Raw genomic sequence first — 18,878 nt, 5'->3', positions numbered from 1 at the left:
ATGTCTCCGTCCTTTTCAAACGATGTTACCGTCACTGCTCACATACTTCCATGCGTCATTTACGTTGGCATGGATGTTAACCAATACGTCCACCAGGGGGCAGCACCGAGTCAAAAGTTTATGACAACAACAAACTCAAAAACAAACATGACGACTGTGGAGGAGATATTGATAATGTTCCTCTTGCATAAAAGACAAAAACGATATGTTTAACCTTCCTGTCGTCCTCTCGGGTCAAATTGACCCCGTCTGTTTTGACTGTTCCTTCATTTGTTCCTTCCTTCCTTCCGTCTGTCCTTCCTCCCTCCCTCTCTCTTTCTTTCCTCCCCTCTACCTTCCTCCCTTCCTTCTTTCCTCCGTCCTTCATTCCTTCCTTCTTCCTTCCTCCTTTCCATCCTTCCTTCCCTCCCTTCCTTCTTTCCTTTCCTCCTTTCCTACCTTCCTTCCTTCCTCCCTCCTTTCCTTCCTTCTTCCTTCCTCCCTCCCTTCTTTCCTTTCCTACCTTCCTTCCCTCCTTCCTTCCTCCTTTCCTTCCTTCTTCCTTCCTTCCTTCCTCCCTCCCTTCCTTCCTTGACTCGAGGACAACGATATGTTTAAAGTTTCTAACCAACTCGTAAAACCTTTCCTCAAAAAGTTCCTCCATTGTTATTTCTTCTTCGTGTCTTACTAGAGCTACGTATGGAGTAGTGACAGCAACACTGCCCCCCCATGGTTTCCGGTGGTACTGCTCCGTTTGGTCCGTATCCGTAAGCTTTATGGAAACGTGCAGAAATACGGAGGAAATGAACTCAGAGCATGGACAGAAGGCTCCGTCTGTATCCAGATTTAACGTTGAGCATAAATGGGCCTTAAAATGAAGTCACGGCAGTTTTGTGGAGCCGTGCCCGCTCACATTGAGTAGGTTTTATGAAGTAATAGAAAAGGTTCCTGGTACCAAACTGAGACGAGCCCAGCCGAGTAGTGCTATAACTGTATAGTGGAAAAACGTTAAACCATTATCTGGAGGTTACTCGAGTGCGTCTATTGATTCTTTCTTCCAAAGTTTTTCCTCATTTTACGGTGACATTGTCTTTGATTTCCTGCCGCAGCGGCTCACCCTTTGTTATCGTAGAACTTTCGAGTGAGGATCCACGCTGTTATGATTGTAGTCGGGAGACCTGGGAGGCACAAACAGAGTGACCTGATCATTAGACTCAAAGAAAGAAGACGCTCGCTCTCTCTCTCTCTCTCTCTCTCTCTCTCTCTCTCTCTCTCTCTCTCTCTCTCTCTCTCTCTCTCTCTCTCTTCTTCTTCTTCTCTAACAACACATGGGGACAGGCAGGAAAGAAAGGAAATGAAGGGGAAGGAGTATGATCCCAGTACTCACCCCAGCCGATGAGAATGTACCACCAGAAATATTTCTTCTGGAAGACGAAGGTGAGCGCCAGCAGCGTCTGCAGGTACATGCCCTCCACCAGCAGCCAGAAGTAGTTGGCAAGGATACTGAACTGGAAAAAGGCCACTGCTGATTTACAGGAAGTCTGTGGGGGGGGGGAAAAAAACAAGAAGGGCCAAGGATCAGATTAGTCTGTGGGTCTCATCTTTATCCGGACTGGTCGTTACGGTAACAGCATCTCCCATCGGTTTTTGTGAGTCACGGTGAGGTCAGTGGTGATAATACGGTTAAGATTGTCTGATATTAACTTGTAAGCTTTTATTTTGAAGGCTGATATTCTCTGCTTGGTCAGACACCATCTGAAGCTGTCGATGTGTTTTATAATTACACTACAGTTAAGTTTGAGGTCACTCGGTCGTGTTATAGGTATAGATATCGAGGAGAGATCGATGTAGTGTCGGCCAGTTACGCAACACGGTTACATCTCACTGTTATGTGACTTTTTAAATCAGATATTTAACACAGTTGTTCACCTTTTGTACTGATGAGTCACCACCTTGTTCATATTCTGGCATTTCACAATATCCCCCTCAGTAATTAGTCTCTTTACATCATTTCTGAAGCTTATCAATCAATAACACATTGGTGAGTATTTCCTAATGATGCTTTCAAAGAGCAAAGAGTTTATTCTTTATTTTTTTACGCTTTCTGTTGAAGCATTCTCAATCATACCATATATCGGTCCAACATGACATTACACGGAAGAACATAATGATTGCAATTAAGTAAATCAGGAACCATTTATAGGTAATTATTTGTATAAGTCCACTTAAATAAACCCTGTAAGTGGATCAAATATTTAATATTTATCATTCTTTTGTGGTTACACCATTTGACTTTCAGTTTAGTTTAGTTTATTTGGATCCCCATTAGCTGTTACCAAGGCAACAGCTAATGCATGAACAAAACCTGATGCTTCAGTTTAGTTTAGTTTAGTTTATTTGGATCCTCATTAGCTGTTACCAAGGCAACAGCTACTCTTCCTGGGGTCCATGAACAAACCTGATGCTGCTTTTAAAACTATTTTTTAAAGATATTTTAATTTTATTTGTCAACTCTTATGTCACTGACCCATAGATAGATAGATAGATAGATAGATAGATAGATAGATAGATAGATAGATAGGCCCTCCACTGATTCTGTGAGTGTGTTTCTGTGTGTGTGTGCATTAGTTTGTGCCTGCATGAAGAGTCTCGATCCAACATGTCCAGCTGTTACAGGCAGAGAGGACTGGAGGGGTTTTGTTTGTTAAGAGGCCTTTTAGCAGAGGGGATGAAGCTGGCCCTGCTCCTAGTATCGAGGGCCAGAGGGCCAGAGTGCAGGACCAGGAAGCAGGTGCTGAGGTTATGAGTCGAGTCCTTCCCAATCTTGTCCTCGAACAGTACTCCCTGCAGAGTTTGGACCCTAAGATGAATAACCAACCCCCCCCCCCCGCCCCCGCCCCTCTGCAGTTTGGCCTTATTAACAGGCCAGAGAAGTAAAGGTGGAGAGGCTCTCTCTATGTAAAGCAGCGGAGGAGGGGAGGAGCTACGTTCAAGTGCCTCGGCCTCTGTAGGAGAAAGCTCCGCTGCTGGCTCCTTTTGAAGATGTTTTATGTGCACACTGTCGATGATGTTCCCCTGATACTTATAGAGGGTGTTACTGGCTTCTATCCTCTTATCAGGATATTAATTATTAAGACATCCTGACTCATGTAACTATTTCTACAATTGTAATTACTTTATCTGAGATGAATGAGAAATGTGCATTTGATTTCTACTGTTCTTTCATTCTCACTTTTACCCTTTTAACCATTACATACTGTTCACGGTCAAATATTACACATTTGTTACATTTAAGAGCTGTAAAAACACTCTACACACATTTTTTTAGCTGGACTTTTCTTATCATGACCTACAGTATACAAAAAAGGAAATAAAATGCATCTTTTTTAAATGTTTGTGCAGCTGATACACATTTTTATATATGCAAATGTACAAATTTGACCTGTGTTTTTTACAGAAAATCAATTATTCATTTATCATATTCTATAAAATGTTCTCCTGGACCTTAAAACAGTGATTGTGAATGTCTTTTAATCAAACAGAAGGATTAATCAAACATTTCTTAATGACTGATGGGGGAATTTATGAATGTAAATGAGTGTATAGACTAATTATGAGTCAGAATATGAACAGTATGTAAAGGGTTAATCTACTAAAACACCTTCATCCATTCATCCACCAGCCCTCACCTTCTCCTGTCACCATTTTTATGTTCCTGTCTCTAATACCTGGATCTGTTTTTTTCTCTCTCTCTCCAAAAACTGTTGTTTTTTAGTTCTGAAGAAGCACAGGAGCTTTCTCTTCTTCTTATTCATCTCTCTCTCTCTCTCTCCCTCTCTCTCTCTCTCGTGGGCCCGTTGCTCTCCGTCTCACACTCTCTCATCTCCCCTCCTCTGAGTCACAGTAATGTGTTGATGCCGGTCCCTCGTAGCCTCGTAGCCACATAAGAGGAACACTTACCTTCACTCCAGGCAGCCTCATCAACAGAAAAACAGGAAGAGAAACACTCATCATTAATGCTCTGACAGGCTCGGCTCAGTCACTCCACTCGGCCATTTCAACCCCCCTCCCCCCTCCCTCCTCCTCCTCCTCCTCCTCCTCCTCCTTCCTGATCTCTAAATAATGAGCTCTGCTGAGTTTCTGAGGTCCGTTTCCAGAATCCAGGTAATCCTCACTGACTGCGGCAATTCAGACATCACAAGTGGAAAGTAAATAAGGTAGATTTGTACTTCAGAGATTCAGAGAGAGGTAATTCTGCAAGATTCAGAGGGAAATATTCTACTTCCTGCTGCTCTTCTTCTGCTTTTTCTTCTTTCTGCAGATCCTTTTTCTTTACTTCCAACATGAGATAAGATCATAAACTATTGTCAGAGAGCCCTCCAAATAAAATAACAAGATGATTGAACACTGTGAGCGGTGAGCGGCTGGTTAGATGTCAGCTCAACCTGCTTGGAGGCGCTTTGGAGAAAGTTCATCTCAAGCACGACGAGGCATGAGTCAGCGAGCTAAAAAACGGTAATGGAAACAAAAATCTGGACAAAAGTACCGATGGAAAAACTCTACTGATTGTGATATCCCAAATCTACAAACTCAGATTAACCCTTTATAAAGCCAAGTGAATCGTATTTGATGCATGAGTTTTAGAGAGCTGAGAAACCTGATGTATAAGATCATTTGTATTATTATTTTATTATATTACTTCCTGTTGAAACTGTGTGTATCAAATGAGATGTAGCAGGTATAGAAGCTCATTTATCTACACATCTGTCATCTTTTTGTTTTATTATTTTTTTAAATCAGCACTTTTTTATATTCTGTACTATTTTGAGCCATTGCTATGAACTTTCATTTGAATGTGTTGTATAGTGTATAATCTGATTGACATATAAAATCTATTTTATCTGTACTGTATCGTCATCATATATATAAAGTTTAGTAGGTGGTGATATGAGCTTTATGCAGGACCTAGAGTATAAAGGCTTTTAAACAACATTGTATTCATATGTTTTTGTTTGTTTAACCTTTGTGTCGTCCTCCCTTCCTTCCCTCCTTCCTTCCTTCTTTCCTCTGTCCTTCTTTCCTTTCCTTTCCTCCCTCCCTCCTTTCCTTCCTCCTTCCTCCCTTTTTCCTTTCCTCCCTTCCTCCCTCCCTCCTATCCTTCCTTCTTTCCTCCCTCCCTTCTACCTTCCCTCCGTCCTTCCTTCCTCTTTTCTTTTCTCCTTCCTCCCTTCCTCCTTCTCTCTTTCTTTCCTCCCCTTACCTTCCTTCCTCCCTTCCTTCCAGCTTCCTTTCCTTCCGTCTTCCTTTCCTCCCTTCCTTCCTTCCTCCCTCCTTTCCTCCGTCCTTCCTTCCTTCCTCACCTCCCTCCTTTCCTTTCCTTTCCTTCCTTCTTCCTCCCTTCCTTCCTTCCTTCCTTCCTCCTTTCCTTCCTTCTTCCTCCGTTCCAACAGGAGGGTTAAAAAAAAAACAACATGCTATTAAATATAAACTGCAAAAACCTCCAAATGTATCAAATATGATACAAAATAAAACTCATATATGCAAAGTATTATTTTATTAATTATTAAATTACTTACTGAAGGAAGAAGAAAAGATTTTTGAGTGGGGGAGAATTCAAACTTTACTTTTGATCCTCTTTTGCAGCTTATGCTTGTTAGCTTTCCTGAAGTGGATTTCTGAAAGCAAGATGAATAAATAGCACGACACATGAATCCACTTCTCTTTTACTTTGGTAAATCATCAAGAGTCCTTCAGCGGTAAACACAGACGCGTTAATGGAGCTGCACGGATGCTTTCACACTCACCGTCGACATGAAGCAGTGGTCCAGGTTTTCATCAGAGAAGAGGACTCCATCTTTAATGAAGACGGCGCTCGCTCTCAGGATGAAAGAGAAGAACAGGTTGATGTGGATGTAGTTCCTGGTGCAGTGAAACTTCCTGTCGAGCACAAGGAAAAAAGGATTTGTGAATACCTTACTTCCTTCCTTCCTTCCATATGTCCTTCCTGTCTTCTTTTCCTACTTCTTTCCTTCCTTCCTTCCTTCCTTCCATATGTCCTTCCTGTCTTCTTTTCCTACTTCTTTCCTTCCATCTACTTCTTTCCTTACTTCCTTCCATATGTCCTTCCTGTCTTCTTTTCCTACTTCTTTCCTTCCTTCCTTCTGTCTTTCTTCCCTTTCTTCCATCTTTCCTTCCTGTCTTCTTTTCCTACTTCTTTCCTTCCTTCCTTCCTTCCTTCCATAATTATGTCCTTCCTGTCTTCTTTTCCTACTTCTTTCCTTCCTTCCTTCTGTCTTTCTTCCCTTTCTTCCATCTTTCCTTCCTGTCTTCTTTTCCTACTTCTTTCCTTCCTTCCTTCCTTCCTTCCATAATTATGTCCTTCCTGTCTTCTTTTCCTACTTCTTTCCTTCCTTCCTTCCTTCCTTCCTTCCATATGTCCTTCCTGTCTTCTTTTCCTACTTCTTTCCTTCCTTCCTTCCTTCCTTCCATATGTCCTTCCTGTCTTCTTTTCCTACTTCTTTCCTTACTTCCTTCCTTCCTTCCATATGTCCTTCCTGTCTTCTTTTCCTACTTCTTTCCTTCCATCTACTTCTTTCCTTACTTCCTTCCATATGTCCTTCCTGTCTTCTTTTCCTACTTCTTTCCTTCCTTCCTTCTGTCTTTCTTCCCTTTCTTCCATCTTTCCTTCCTGTCTTGTTTTCCTTCCTTCCATATGTCCTTCCTGTCTTCTTTTCCTACTTCTTTCCTTCCTTCCTTCCTTCCTTCCTTCCTTCCATATGTCCTTCCTGTCTTCTTTTCCTACTTCTTTCCTTCCTTCCTTCCTTCCTTCCTTCCTTCCTTCCTTCCTTCCTTCCATATGTCCTTCCTGTCTTCTTTTCCTACTTCTTTCCTTACTTCCTTCCTTCCTTCCTTCCATATGTCCTTCCTGTCTTCTTTTCCTACTTCTTTCCTTCCATCTACTTCTTTCCTTACTTCCTTCCTTCCTTCCATATGTCCTTCCTGTTTTCTTTTCCTACTTCTATCCTTCCTTCCTTCCTTCTTCTCTTCCTTCCTTATGTCCTTCCTGTCTTCTTTTCCTACTTCTTTCCTTCTTTCCTTTCTTCTTCTCTTCCTTTTTTCCTTCCATATTTCCATCCTGTCTTCTTTTCCTACTTCTTTCCTTCCTTCCTTCCTTCCTTCCTTCCTTCTTCTCTTCCTTCCTTCCTTCCATATGTCCTTCCTGTCATCTTTTCCTACTTCTTTCCTTCCTTCCTTCCTTCTTCTCTTCCTTTTTTCCTTCCATATTTCCATCCTGTCTTCTTTTCCTCCTTCCTTCCTTCTGTCTTTCTTCCCTTTCTTCCATCTTTCCTTCCTGTCTTCTTTTCCTTCCTTCCTGTCTTCTTTTCCTCCCTCCTTCCTTCCTTCCTTCCTTCCCTCCCTTCCTTCCTTCCTTCCTTCCTTCCCTCCCTTCCTTCCTTCCTTCCTCCCTTCTTATTAATGATCTGGCCCACATCAGATCATTTAATTAAGTATTTTTAGAAAGTGCTTGGACGTGATGGTGTGTATTCCTCATAACCAAAAAAAAAAGTTTTTACCTGAACACAGTGAAGACAAAAATGGCCGATATGAGCGAGATGAGGGAGGTAGCGTAGCCAGCTGTGTACACCTGTTTGAAGTTGGAGAAGTATGTTGTCTGAAATGCAAAACAGATGAAAATGGAAGAAGAAAAAGTAACATTAGCATCAATACATGAGTTTTTTTTTGCCACTTGTGTGCATCAGTGGCTTTTTATTGTACAGCTATGAAAGCACTGAGAGTGAACCATAGGGTTGCAAAGGGGTGGAAACTTTCTTTTTCTTTTTTTTTTTTCTTTTGTTAAAGATTTTGTTGGCATAGACGCCTTTACTCATCAGTAGATCGACAGGAAACATGGGAGAGAGGGGGGGGGGGGGCGACATGCAGCAAAGGACCTCCGATCGGAACCACTCGATCACCCGCGCGCCGGGGTGGAAACTTTCTAATAGATTTCCAGAAACTTTCCATGGGAATAATGGTGAATTGATGGGGATTCATGGAAATTTGGGGTAATTTATACAAACTGTACTGTAGTCCAGGGATTCTAGAAATCATGTCTGCAGTAAATAATGTGTTATGTGCATGTGATGGAGGAACAGGGAGGATATTCAACTATATTTGCATTAAATCTGGTTGTTTTAACCAAGATTATGCTACAAGATGTGTTTTTTTCTAACTTCATTTAAGTTCCCTGTTCTAGACTAACATGCAATTTTGTTAATTTGCAGTTTATTCCCATTAATTCCCCATGGAAAGCAACTTTGAAAACCCTACTGTTGACTAAGCTGAAGATACCAAAGTTACAGATCAGCTGTTACTGTTAGTAACTGCTGGTCTGTGACTTTGGTATCTTCAACATAGTTTCACACAGATAGTAAACACTGAACGAACGTCTACCTCTGGCTCGATCGCCTCGTCCTCCGCAAACTCGCAGGCCTCCTCGTACGCTGGGTAAAGCTCGGACCATCCTCCCTCAGTGCAGTTCCTGTAGACGTAAACTGAGACACAAATCAACCTCTTCAGGACAGAAATGGAGACCAGAAAACAAGAAGACGATAAAGAACAAGGAAATCTGGAAGAATTTGTGAGCTCTTAAAGACTGAGTAAAGTGAATTCAGACTTTTTCTTCTAAACACATTAAATAGGTCATAAATGTATTTTCTAAAAAAGGTGTAAAAAGCATTTCAATCATTTAGATTTGAATTGTGGAGCTAGGCTTCACAAACTGTGTTTCAAGATTTCTGTGTTCAGGATTTAGTGATTAGCATAAACCCGCCCCTGCTGCTGTAGAGGTATAAATACATTCAGCACACACTACTACTACTACAGTCTACAGTTAGCCAGTTAGCTGCCGAGCTAGCAGCTAAGTTAGCAACCGAGCTAGCAGCCGAGTTAGCCATCGAGCTAGCAGCCAAGTTAGCAGCAGAAAGCTCTCAAACGTAGTGTCCATGTTTCTGGTAGAGGTGGTGACTTTGATTGACAGGTGACACTTGGTAGGGGGCGGGGCTTCAGCAGCCACGGCGGCCACGCCCACAGTGTTTGGGAGCAGAGAAAGAGGCTGAGTTTTACACAACTTTGAAGCTTAATTTTATATATATATATATCATTCAAATTTGGCAGGGTGGTTAACAACACACTTTTCTGTGGTATGTCAAACTCAGAAGACATATTTATTCTTACTTTACACGGACTTTAAAACAAAATAACTGTGTAAAGAGAAGAGATAGTGGTAAATAAAGGATTGTCACACGGGAGTATAACTGATTAATTTGAGGGGGAAGTCTGTACTTGGAGACGCTGCAACACTGGAGGGATTTCAGACAGCTGGCAAAGAAATGTAAACATAAAGAGATGAAAGACTTGATGCTGCCTGACTTCATGGGGATTTGGGAGTTTGATAGATAAAAAAAAAAAAAATACATATTTATAATGTCAGAGCTGGCAAGTATGTCAGTCGATGTGTATCCATGTTCCACTACAATGAAATGAAAGTGTGTGTGTTACTGTCAGTAGCTGTTTAAAGGATCAGTTCACCCCAAAAATCTCACTTCCTGCTGAGATGTATATGGGTCAATGAGGTGGGCTTTATTGTTTTTTATGTATTTTTTATTTTCCACTGCTGCCCTCACACATGAGGATCTTTAGGGAGTGAAGATAAAGATGTTTTAAGGTGTGACTAAGCTGTGGTTAATGTCTAGTTTACTTGATTAGAACTATGTAAAGATCATGGTTTGGGTTAAAATGAAGGAAGGAAAGACGGACGAAGGAAGGAGGGAAGGAAAGAAGGAGGGAGGGAGGAAGGCGGAAAAGAATAAGGAAGGAAAGAAGAACGAAGGAAGGAGGGAAGGAAAGAAGGAGGGAGGGAGGAAAGGAAAAGAGGAAGGAAGGAAATAAGGACAGAGGAAAGGAAGGGAGGGAGGAAGAAGGAAGGAAAGGAGGGAGGGAGGAAGAAGGAAGGAAAGGAGGGAGGGAGGAAGGAAGAAGGAAGGAAAAGAGGAAGGAAGGAAGGGAGGAAGAAGGAAGGTAGGAGTGAGTGAGAAAGGAAAGGAGGGAGGGAGGAAGGAAGAAGGAAGGAAAGGAGGAAGGAAGGAAGGGAGGAAGAAGGAAGGTAGGAGTGAGTGAGAAAGGAAAAGAGGAAGGAAGGAAAGAAGGACAGCGGAAAGGAAGGAGGGAAGGAAAGAAGGAGGCAGAGAGGAAGGGAGGACAGAAGGAAGGGAGTAAAGAGAGGAAGGAACGAAAGAGAGAGGGAGGGAGGAAGGAAGAAAGGAAAAGCGGAAGGAAGCTGTGGTTAATGTCTAGTTTACTTGATTAGAACTATGTAAAGATCATGGTTTGGGTTAAAATGATCAGACAAGGGTTAGGGTTAACTTTGTTGTCATGGCAACAGTGAACACCACCATTAATTGACATGAGCAAGATTAAGTCGATTAGAGTTTCTAAATGTCAGTTCCCATTATTTTTTCCATTAATTGCCCAGCCCTAAATGAGACAGATAAAAGACACTATGGATATAAAAAAAAGAATGAAAAGAAAAAATGCAGCAAATAAATAAGTAATGAGGTGGCAGTAATAAATATGGGAGTAAGAGTAGTAGTTATAGCCTTAATTACACATGCAGTATACACCTTTTTATTTATTTAATATATAAGAAACAACAGGTAAAATTTTATTTTAAATACACAGAAAAAAGAAGATGAATGCTGTGAGTGATGAAATCAGAGTTTAGATGCCAAACACTAATGCTGCACATATTCTACCTTCATATAATAATCTCCTCCACGTTAAGTTAACTGTTCATTTTTAACCTTCCATAAAAATAAAGCCGATCTCTGGAAAACACCTCTGAGAGTCCGCACGGCCTCAATGACCGATCCGCAACCATCACATAACACATGCTGACACACTATGATGCCTTATTAATGTTCAATTTGTTGCCGTTTGTTTAGCTTCATCAGGCTCCAACATGAATATGCAGTGTTCCTGATGAAGTCTATTACTTTTACCGAGACACTGATGAATAATAGGAATAAAATCACTCTCACATGCAGCCACATGAGCACAGATGTTCTGAGAGTTTCTCAGAAGAGACGTAACGCTGGTGCTCTTCATTAGGATTCAATGGGCCACACTAAAACCCCATCTGCCTGTTAATGACATGAGGGGCTTGAGACGCACCTCCTATGAAGAGGGGAACACGACGATCACATGTGAATACTTATACAACAAGCAAATACCAGGCGGGGAGTTCTGGTCCTCTGAAATGAAGCCAACGTGGAAGTAACTTAGAGCTGCATTCTATCAAAAGGCCACCAGGGGGCGACTGTCTCTATACAAGTCAATGGAGAATTCACCAACTTCTCACTTGATTTCTAACCTCAGTAAACGTTTTCAAAATGTGTTTATGGTCTCAATCGCTAGTTTAAAGCCTTCTTCAATGCAGTATGATGTTCATTTGGGACATTTTCGCCTCCCTGATTTTATATGTGACGATAAAGCAGGGTATGCATTAGGGCGTGGCTACGTCCTGATTGACAGGTTGATTGACCTATGTCCTCGAGATCCAGCCCTTGCAACCATAGCAACCCCCCCCCCCCCCACCCATGGCCCCGCCTCATGCCCATATAAGTAGAATCCCTGTTTTTATTTTTCCCAGCATGCACCTGAAATTTTCAAGATGGCGCTGCCTAGATTAGAAACTATTGGCTTCCGAGCAGCAGTCCACAAACCAATGGGTGACGTCACGGATGTTACGTCCATTTCTTTTATACAGTCTATGGTTAATACTGCTAATATACTGCTGTAGGTCAAAGGTGAGGCGTGGGAATTCAGCAGCTGCATACTTTTCTTCTTTTCTACTCGTATGCAAGAAGCAGATTCATTCGTAAGACGTGCATATGAGTGATTTAAGTATAGCCTAAGACGAGAGTTGTTTCTCAATGGATATTCTCACATATGTCTCACAAGTCTTAATCTCTGTCTGAGAAACTGGATTGAAGAAGTTAAGGAATGTCAGTAGTCGTGGATCCAAAACAAGCAAAGGAATGCTTCGACGTGGAAGTTCAGAGCTAAAAAAAAAAAAAACCCTCTATCTTTCTAAAGCAAAGCGCTCTGTGAATAATGTGGGAAGCAGTCATGTGATAGTGACAGATACTAGAGGAGAGAATGTGTTAGCCTAGCGGTGATGTTTCACTGTCAGCTGCAACACAAGCTGATACTGGACAGAAAGCTGCAGGGAGACTCCGAGGCAGCTGTGTCTAAATGTGCCAATAAAAAAATATAAAATATAAAACTGTCTTGATAAATTTGCAGCTATGATGACGATAAACTGTCAGATTAAGACATGAAGGCAGTGAGCATCTTTCCAGGACTCATATATTCTGTCGATACCGGAGAGAAATTTGATAAATGCCACCAATTTTCTTAAAGAGGATTAGATATGTAGAGATTTATAATGAGAGTTTGGGGTATTTTTTTGTTTTTCAGCCTCATATCTCAACAGCTGCTGGGATTACGGATTTAAATTTATTACTTTTCATTTTAAAACATCACTTTTTTTTTTTTTTTGGAGTAGCCTACATTTAAATTTTAAAGCATTTTGTCAATATTGAGCAGGACACATCATAAAAACAACACATTTTTAAAAAAATAAGTTTTGACAAGTGATGTAAAATTGGTAAAAACATAGTGTTGCATTGCAAAAGTGGATTATATTTATTCCACGTTTAAGTTCACATTTATTTTCCTGTATGTAATCCGATTATACTGGTTACACCGATTGACACTGGGTTGTAAATCCTCTGTATGCATTCAGTTTATCAGTCAAAATGCAAATTACAATCTATTCTAATGTGCTAGACACTGGTCGTATAACCTGTAATAGTGCATTTACTGTAGAAAGCTAGTTAAAAAGCAATAAATGGCAACTCAGAAATAGAAGCTCCATCATTTCTCCAACCTCAACAAAGCTGACTCAATGCTGGTCCTTGAAATATAAAACTTTGTTCACTTGTCAAAAGGTAACTGAACCAAGAGAAACCTCTACATGATGAATTTAAATGAGGTAAGAAGAAATGTGCAGCCATGTTCTCCCACCATGGCCTCCAGTTAGAGCTCACTCACTGACTGTAGCTCCATGACAGCTATGACGCATTCAAGGTCACAAGGTTTTTTTTTTTTCTGCATGAATGTGTTTACAGGAAAGGATGATGAAAAAGTTTACAGAGGAATAAAAAGAACTCAGTTGAACAGTGTTGGTGTTGGTTTGCCTGCCTGCCTGCCTGCCTGCCTGCCTGCCTGCTTGTCCGGCTCCTCCGCTCCACAGCTGAGGAAGAGTGTGGGGGTTTGAGTCGTGGGTGGTTTTTACCGTTATCTGGTTGCATTAGCCTCAGTATAACGCGGTGTGTGCTGAGCCTGCAGGCCTTCAAGCTGCTGCGTCAGTGGGTGAATTGGTTGGATGTGAATGGCGAGGTGAAGGCCGAGGCTCCGGGGAGGGCGCTATAGTGTTCAACATCGCCGTTCTTAACAAGCAAATGCCAATTCCTTCCTCAAGCTGTTGGCTCCTACAGTGAACCTCTTTGATTTTCCAATTCATTATTTTTCTCTCCGTGCACGCAAGCAGCAGCGATCGTGTGTGTGTGTGTGTTGGAGAAGCTGGATCTCACCACACATCTCTACATCTACAGCATTTGACTTATCTCGCTGTCTATCTCTCTAACACCGAGTTATGAGGTCATCATCATTAGCAACCTCCGCCTCCTGATCCCCGCTTGCAAAGTACACGCTGAAAAACTTTCCGCTCAGAAGCCAGTGAGGTTTTTTTTTTGATTCTTCTTCTCCTTCTCTGCTTGTGTGCGGTCATTTCTTCATGCAGCATCCCACGTAGAGTAAAGCTGTTACGTGCTCTCTGCTGCTGCTGCTGTGGAAAATAATTAAGGAACCCTAACTGGAACATAATGAAAGTCTGGACGTTATTCATCCAGTGTACTAATGCATTTCATTAAGGTTTTTTTTTCTTTTTTTTTCCTACAGAATTAATAAGAGTTACATCCTTTATATGCCAAAGCCTGACTAATGCTGGATCTCTTTTTTCAGCCTGATTCAGCTGCGAAAACTTCCTTCCTTCCTCCATTCCTCTTTCTTCCTTCCTTCCTTCCTTCTGTCCTTCCTTCCTTCCTCCCTCCTTCTCTCTTTCCTCCCTTCCTTCTTTTCATCCTCCATCCCCTTTTCTTTCTTCCTTCCTCCCTCCCCCCTTCCCTCTCTCCTACCTTCCTTATTTCCTCTGTCCTTCCTTCCTTCCTTCCCTCCTTTCCTTCCTTCTTCCATCCTCCCTTCCTCCCTCCTCCCTTCCTTATTTCCTCTGTCCTTCCTCCCTTCCTTCCTTCCTCCATCCCCTTTTCTTCTTTCCTTCTGTCCTTCCTTCCTTCCTTCCTCCCTCCTTCTCTCTTTCCTCCCTTCCTTCTTTTCGTCCTCCATCCCCTTTTCTTCCTTCCTTCTGTCCTTCATTCCTTCCTCCCTCCCTCCTTCTCTCTTTCCTCCCTTCCTTCTTTTCATCCTCCATCCCCTTTTCTTCCTTCCTTCTGTCCCTCCTTCCTTCCTCCCTCCTTCTCTCTTTCCTCCCTTCCTTCTTTTCGTCCTCCATCCCCTTTTCTTCCTTCCTTCTGTCCTTCATTCCTTCCTTCCTTCCTCCCTCCCTCCCTCCTTCTTTCCTTCCCTCCCTCCTACCTTCCTTATTTCCTCTGTCCTTCTTTCCTTCCTCTTTTCCTTTCTCCCTCCCTCCCTCCTCCCTTCCTTATTTTCTCTGTTCTTCCTTCCTTTCTTTCCTTTCCTCCCTCCTTTCTTTCCTTCCTTCCTCCTCCCTCCTTCTCTCTTTCCTCCCTTCCTTCTTTTCGTCCTCCATCCCCTTTTCTTCCTTCCTTCCTTCTTTCCTTCCTTCTTCTTTTCCTTTCTCCCTCCCTTCTTTCCTTCCTTCCCTCCTACCTTCCTTATTTCCTCTGTCCTTCTTTCCTTCCTTCTTCTTTTTTCTCCCTCCTTTCCTTCCCTCACTCCCTCCTCCCTTCCTTATTTCCTCTGTCCTTCTTTCCTTCCTGCTTCTTTTCCTTTCTCGCTCCCTCCTTCCCTCGCTCCCTCCTCCCTTCCTTATTTCCTCTGTCCTTCCTTCCTTCTTTCCTTTCCTCCCTCCTTTCCTTCCTTCTTCCTTCCTTCCTTCCTCCTTTCCTTCCTTCTTCCTTCCTTCTTCCTTCCTTCCTCCTTCCTTTCTTCCTTCTTCCTTCCTTCCTTCCTTCTTCCTTCCTTCCTTCCTCCTTTCCTTCCTTCCTTCCTTCCTTCCTTGACTCGAGGACAACAGGAGGGTTAAAATGGTATACATTCACTCCTTTCCTCCAAAATAACTACAATAATATTATTTTTTTTTCACCAACTTTTTTTTTTTTACAGAATTAATAAGAGTTACATCCTTTATATGCCAAAGCCTGACTAATGCTGGATTTTTTCTTTCAGCCTGATTCAGCTGTGAAAACTAGCCTCCAATTGATTATCCTCTGTTCATGTACTATAGAGGAACGTACTCAGCAAAAAATATGAATATTGCCAAAATAATGAGCAGTATGTGTCCTCTCATATTTTAAACTTGCTATTTCACCCATGAAACCACCTTGTTCAGTGAGTTTCAGGCACTTAAATCATGTTGAAGGAGCATAAAAAACAGGTTTCTGTTTTGACTGTTCCTTCTTTCCTCCCTTCCTTCCTCCATCCCCCTTTCTTCCTTCCTTCCTTCCTTCTTTCCTTCCTCCCTCCTTCTCTCTTTATTTCCTTCCTCTCTCTTTCCTCCCTTCCTTCTTTTCACCCTCCATCCCCTTTTCTTCCTTCCTTCTGTCCTTCCTTCCTTCCTTCCTCTTTTCCTTTCTCCCTCCCTCCCTCCTTCCTTCCTCCCTTCCTCATTTCCTCTGTCCTTCCTCCCTCCCTCCCTCCTTCTTTCCTTCCCTCTCTCCTACCTTCCTTATTTCCTGCCCTTCTTTCCTTCCTTCTTCTTTTCCTTTCTCCCTCCCTCCTTCCCTCCCTCCCTCCTCCCTTCCTTATTTCCTCTGTCCTTCCTTCCTTCCTCCCTTCCTTGACTCAAGGACAACAGGAGGGTTAAAATGGTATAAATTCACTCCTTTCCTCCAAAATAACTACAATAGTAATATAATTTTTTATCCTTCGCTGGATACATTTTTTTCACCGCCTCTTCTCTTCTTCCTCTCCTCTAAACTCCGCGCTGCTTCTGTTAGTGACAACCTGCAGATATGTTTCCTGTTCGTCCATCTCCCAGATGCCCAGAAACACATTTTTCTAGCATCTCAACTACATATTTATCTGTCTTGTCAGCCATTTGATGCTACATGAGAGACTCTGAGTGTATTCTTTGCTTTTCTTTAAACCAGGCAGCTGCATGAGACAGGGGTTTGGAGAAGGTGGGGGTCATGTAAACGCTGCTCTTTACAGACACAGAGAGAAAATGAGTCTGTATGATCTGAATAGAGTGCGTTAAGTCTCCATAAACCACTCGGTGAAAGCAAAACAGCAATCCTAAGACATCTCTAAATATAACCTGGTCACTTTACTGAGCTGTAAACTGAAAGATGGATTAACGCAGCGCTAATTCATTGTGACGTTTAAGTTGAATCTGACCAAAAAAATCCACAAGTGTTTAACCCTCCTGTTATCCTCGAGTCAAGGAAAGAAGGGAGGAAGGAAGGGAGAAAGAAGGAAGGAAAGGAGGGAGGGGGAGGGGGAGGAAGGAAAGGAAGAAGGAAGGAGAGAGGAAGGGAGGAAGGAAAAGAGGGAGGGAGGGAGGAAGAAGGAAGGAAAGGAAGAAGGAAGGAGAGAGGTAGGGAGGAAGAAGGAAGGAAAGGAGGGAGGGAGGGAGGGAGGGAGGAAGAAGGAAGGAAAGGAGAGAGGAAGGAAGGAAGGAAAGGAGGGAGGAAGGACGGAAGGAAGGAAGGAGGGAAGGAAGGGAGGAAGGAAGGTGGAGGAAAGAAAGAGAGAAGGAAGGGCACGAGGCATACGAGGTGGAAATGGCACCCAAATCAAAAATTCGAGCAAAAATGACTGACTTCCTGTTGGAGTTAGCGTATGGGTCCAAGAGACATTTTTGTGCATCTTGACATGATACATATGTGTAGGGAATTTCGTTTGTTTATGTAAATCTGGAGTGAAGGGCTCAATTTTTTAATTTGCCTAGGGGGGGGCGCTGTAGAGCAATTTTGCGAGGCTCATTTCTGTAAACCATAAAATCTAAAAATTGTCAGCGGGTCTGCCATGTGTGCAAATTTTCAGGCACGTTTAAGCTGTCAAAAATGCATTTGTTTTGGTAGAAGAAGAAGAAGAAGAAGAAGAAAATTCACACTGTTTACTGCTCGGGCCTTAATTAAGATAATGTGCATCTTTTAAATTATAAATTCATTTTCATTTTGTCTGATGGCTCCCCTGATGCTTGGTTGAAACAGCTTTGCTTTCAAAATGTTACCCACTTACTGCGTGCTGAAGATGAGTTGAAGTAATTTACCTCGATTATCAGCAAACAGCTGCGAGACATTAGCACACGAGACGCTGACCACCTCTCCCACCTCGGCTCGGTACCAGCAGCGCATGTCATCCCACAGCGTCGGACAGCCTGAGACAGGAAGACAAACATTCATCACGTATTTATCAGCTGGAGTGAAAGTCAAACTGTATAAAGGTACATAGCATACTGTAAGGCTAGAAATAGATTGTGTTGAAATTTATAAAACTGTAGAGTAGCATGTGAGGAAAAGATGAAGATTCAGGGTATAATTCAGTATGAGGAGTCAAATGATGGAAATCTCTGTGGAAAAATGTACAGAGATACAAAAAAAAGGACAATATAAACTTAATGAATGATGTTAATATTCAGCTGACACTAATAGTATATTTGTTGAAAGCTTTGTCAGATCATTTATGTTGTTTGTTTTGATAAAAAGAAAGACAAGGACATTTCAGATATTTCTTATGCCTTCTATTTAGTAATTGAAGGTCACCATCTTCTTAGGCTAAAACAGTTTTTACTTTCCAGCTGAAGTCACATAATCATCTACTTATTTAGCCAAAAAATAAAGTAAACTGCAATATTTTGATAATGCATTGTTCAAATCTCCTTCATTATTAATAGGAAGGGAAAAGTAAGCAACTACTTTTCCTTTTTTTAAAACTTATTTTTGTCTGGATGAGAGTGTCTGTGTTTGATTGACAGCAGCTGGCAGCAGAATGAGAGACCCATCCACCCATCCATCCATCCATCCATCCATCAATCCATCCATCCTCTCATTCTGCAGCTCATCCAGGGTCGGGTTGCGCTGGCATTAGGCCGAGGAATGAAACCCAAACATCCTTTTCCCCAGAGGCGCTCATCAGCTCCTTTTGGGGGATCCTGAGGCATTCCCAGACCAGGAGAGATATACTGTATTATCCCTCCAGCATGTTTTGGGTCTGCCTTCGGGGTCTCCTCACAGTCGGACGTGCCTGGAACATCTCTAAAGGGAGGTGACCAGGAGGCCTCGCCCGGACCCTGTCTCGAAGGCTGAGCCCAGACACTCTCTGGAGGAAACTCATTGTATAAGAATGAGAGACAAAGTAAACAAACTGGTTGCGCAACACGTCATGGACGGACAGTGTGTTGTTAGCAGTGGTTTTAAAGAGGAAGACCCAAACCAGCATCTAAAGTCCCATTTATGCTCAATGTTAAATACGGATTCGGATACAGACGGAGCCTTCTGTCCGTGCTCTGAGTTCATTTCGTCCGTATTTCTGCACGTTTCCATAAAGCTTACGGATACGGACCAAACGGAGCA

General features: G+C 42.3%; 1 protein-coding gene across 1 annotated transcript in view; it reads right to left on the bottom strand.

Annotated features, from left to right (window-relative positions):
* ghrhrb (growth hormone releasing hormone receptor b) overlaps positions 1-17,708 on the bottom strand; it is a 26,248-nt gene extending 8,540 nt beyond the window's left edge. Inside the window, exons 1-6 of the mRNA XM_053323056.1 lie at positions 17,576-17,708; positions 8,431-8,531; positions 7,554-7,651; positions 5,784-5,916; positions 1,367-1,520; positions 1,097-1,157 (exon numbers count right to left, since the gene is read on the bottom strand). Coding sequence (XP_053179031.1) covers positions 1,097-1,157; positions 1,367-1,520; positions 5,784-5,916; positions 7,554-7,651; positions 8,431-8,531; positions 17,576-17,708 — 680 coding nt within the window. The remainder of the gene's footprint in view (positions 1-1,096; positions 1,158-1,366; positions 1,521-5,783; positions 5,917-7,553; positions 7,652-8,430; positions 8,532-17,575) is intronic.
* Positions 17,709-18,878: the final 1,170 nt, after the last annotated feature.

The sequence above is a fragment of the Scomber japonicus genome, chromosome 7, assembly GCF_027409825.1.
Source record: "Scomber japonicus isolate fScoJap1 chromosome 7, fScoJap1.pri, whole genome shotgun sequence".
NCBI classification, from domain to species: domain Eukaryota; kingdom Metazoa; phylum Chordata; class Actinopteri; order Scombriformes; family Scombridae; genus Scomber; species Scomber japonicus.
This window is presented reverse-complemented; position numbering and strand designations above follow the sequence as displayed.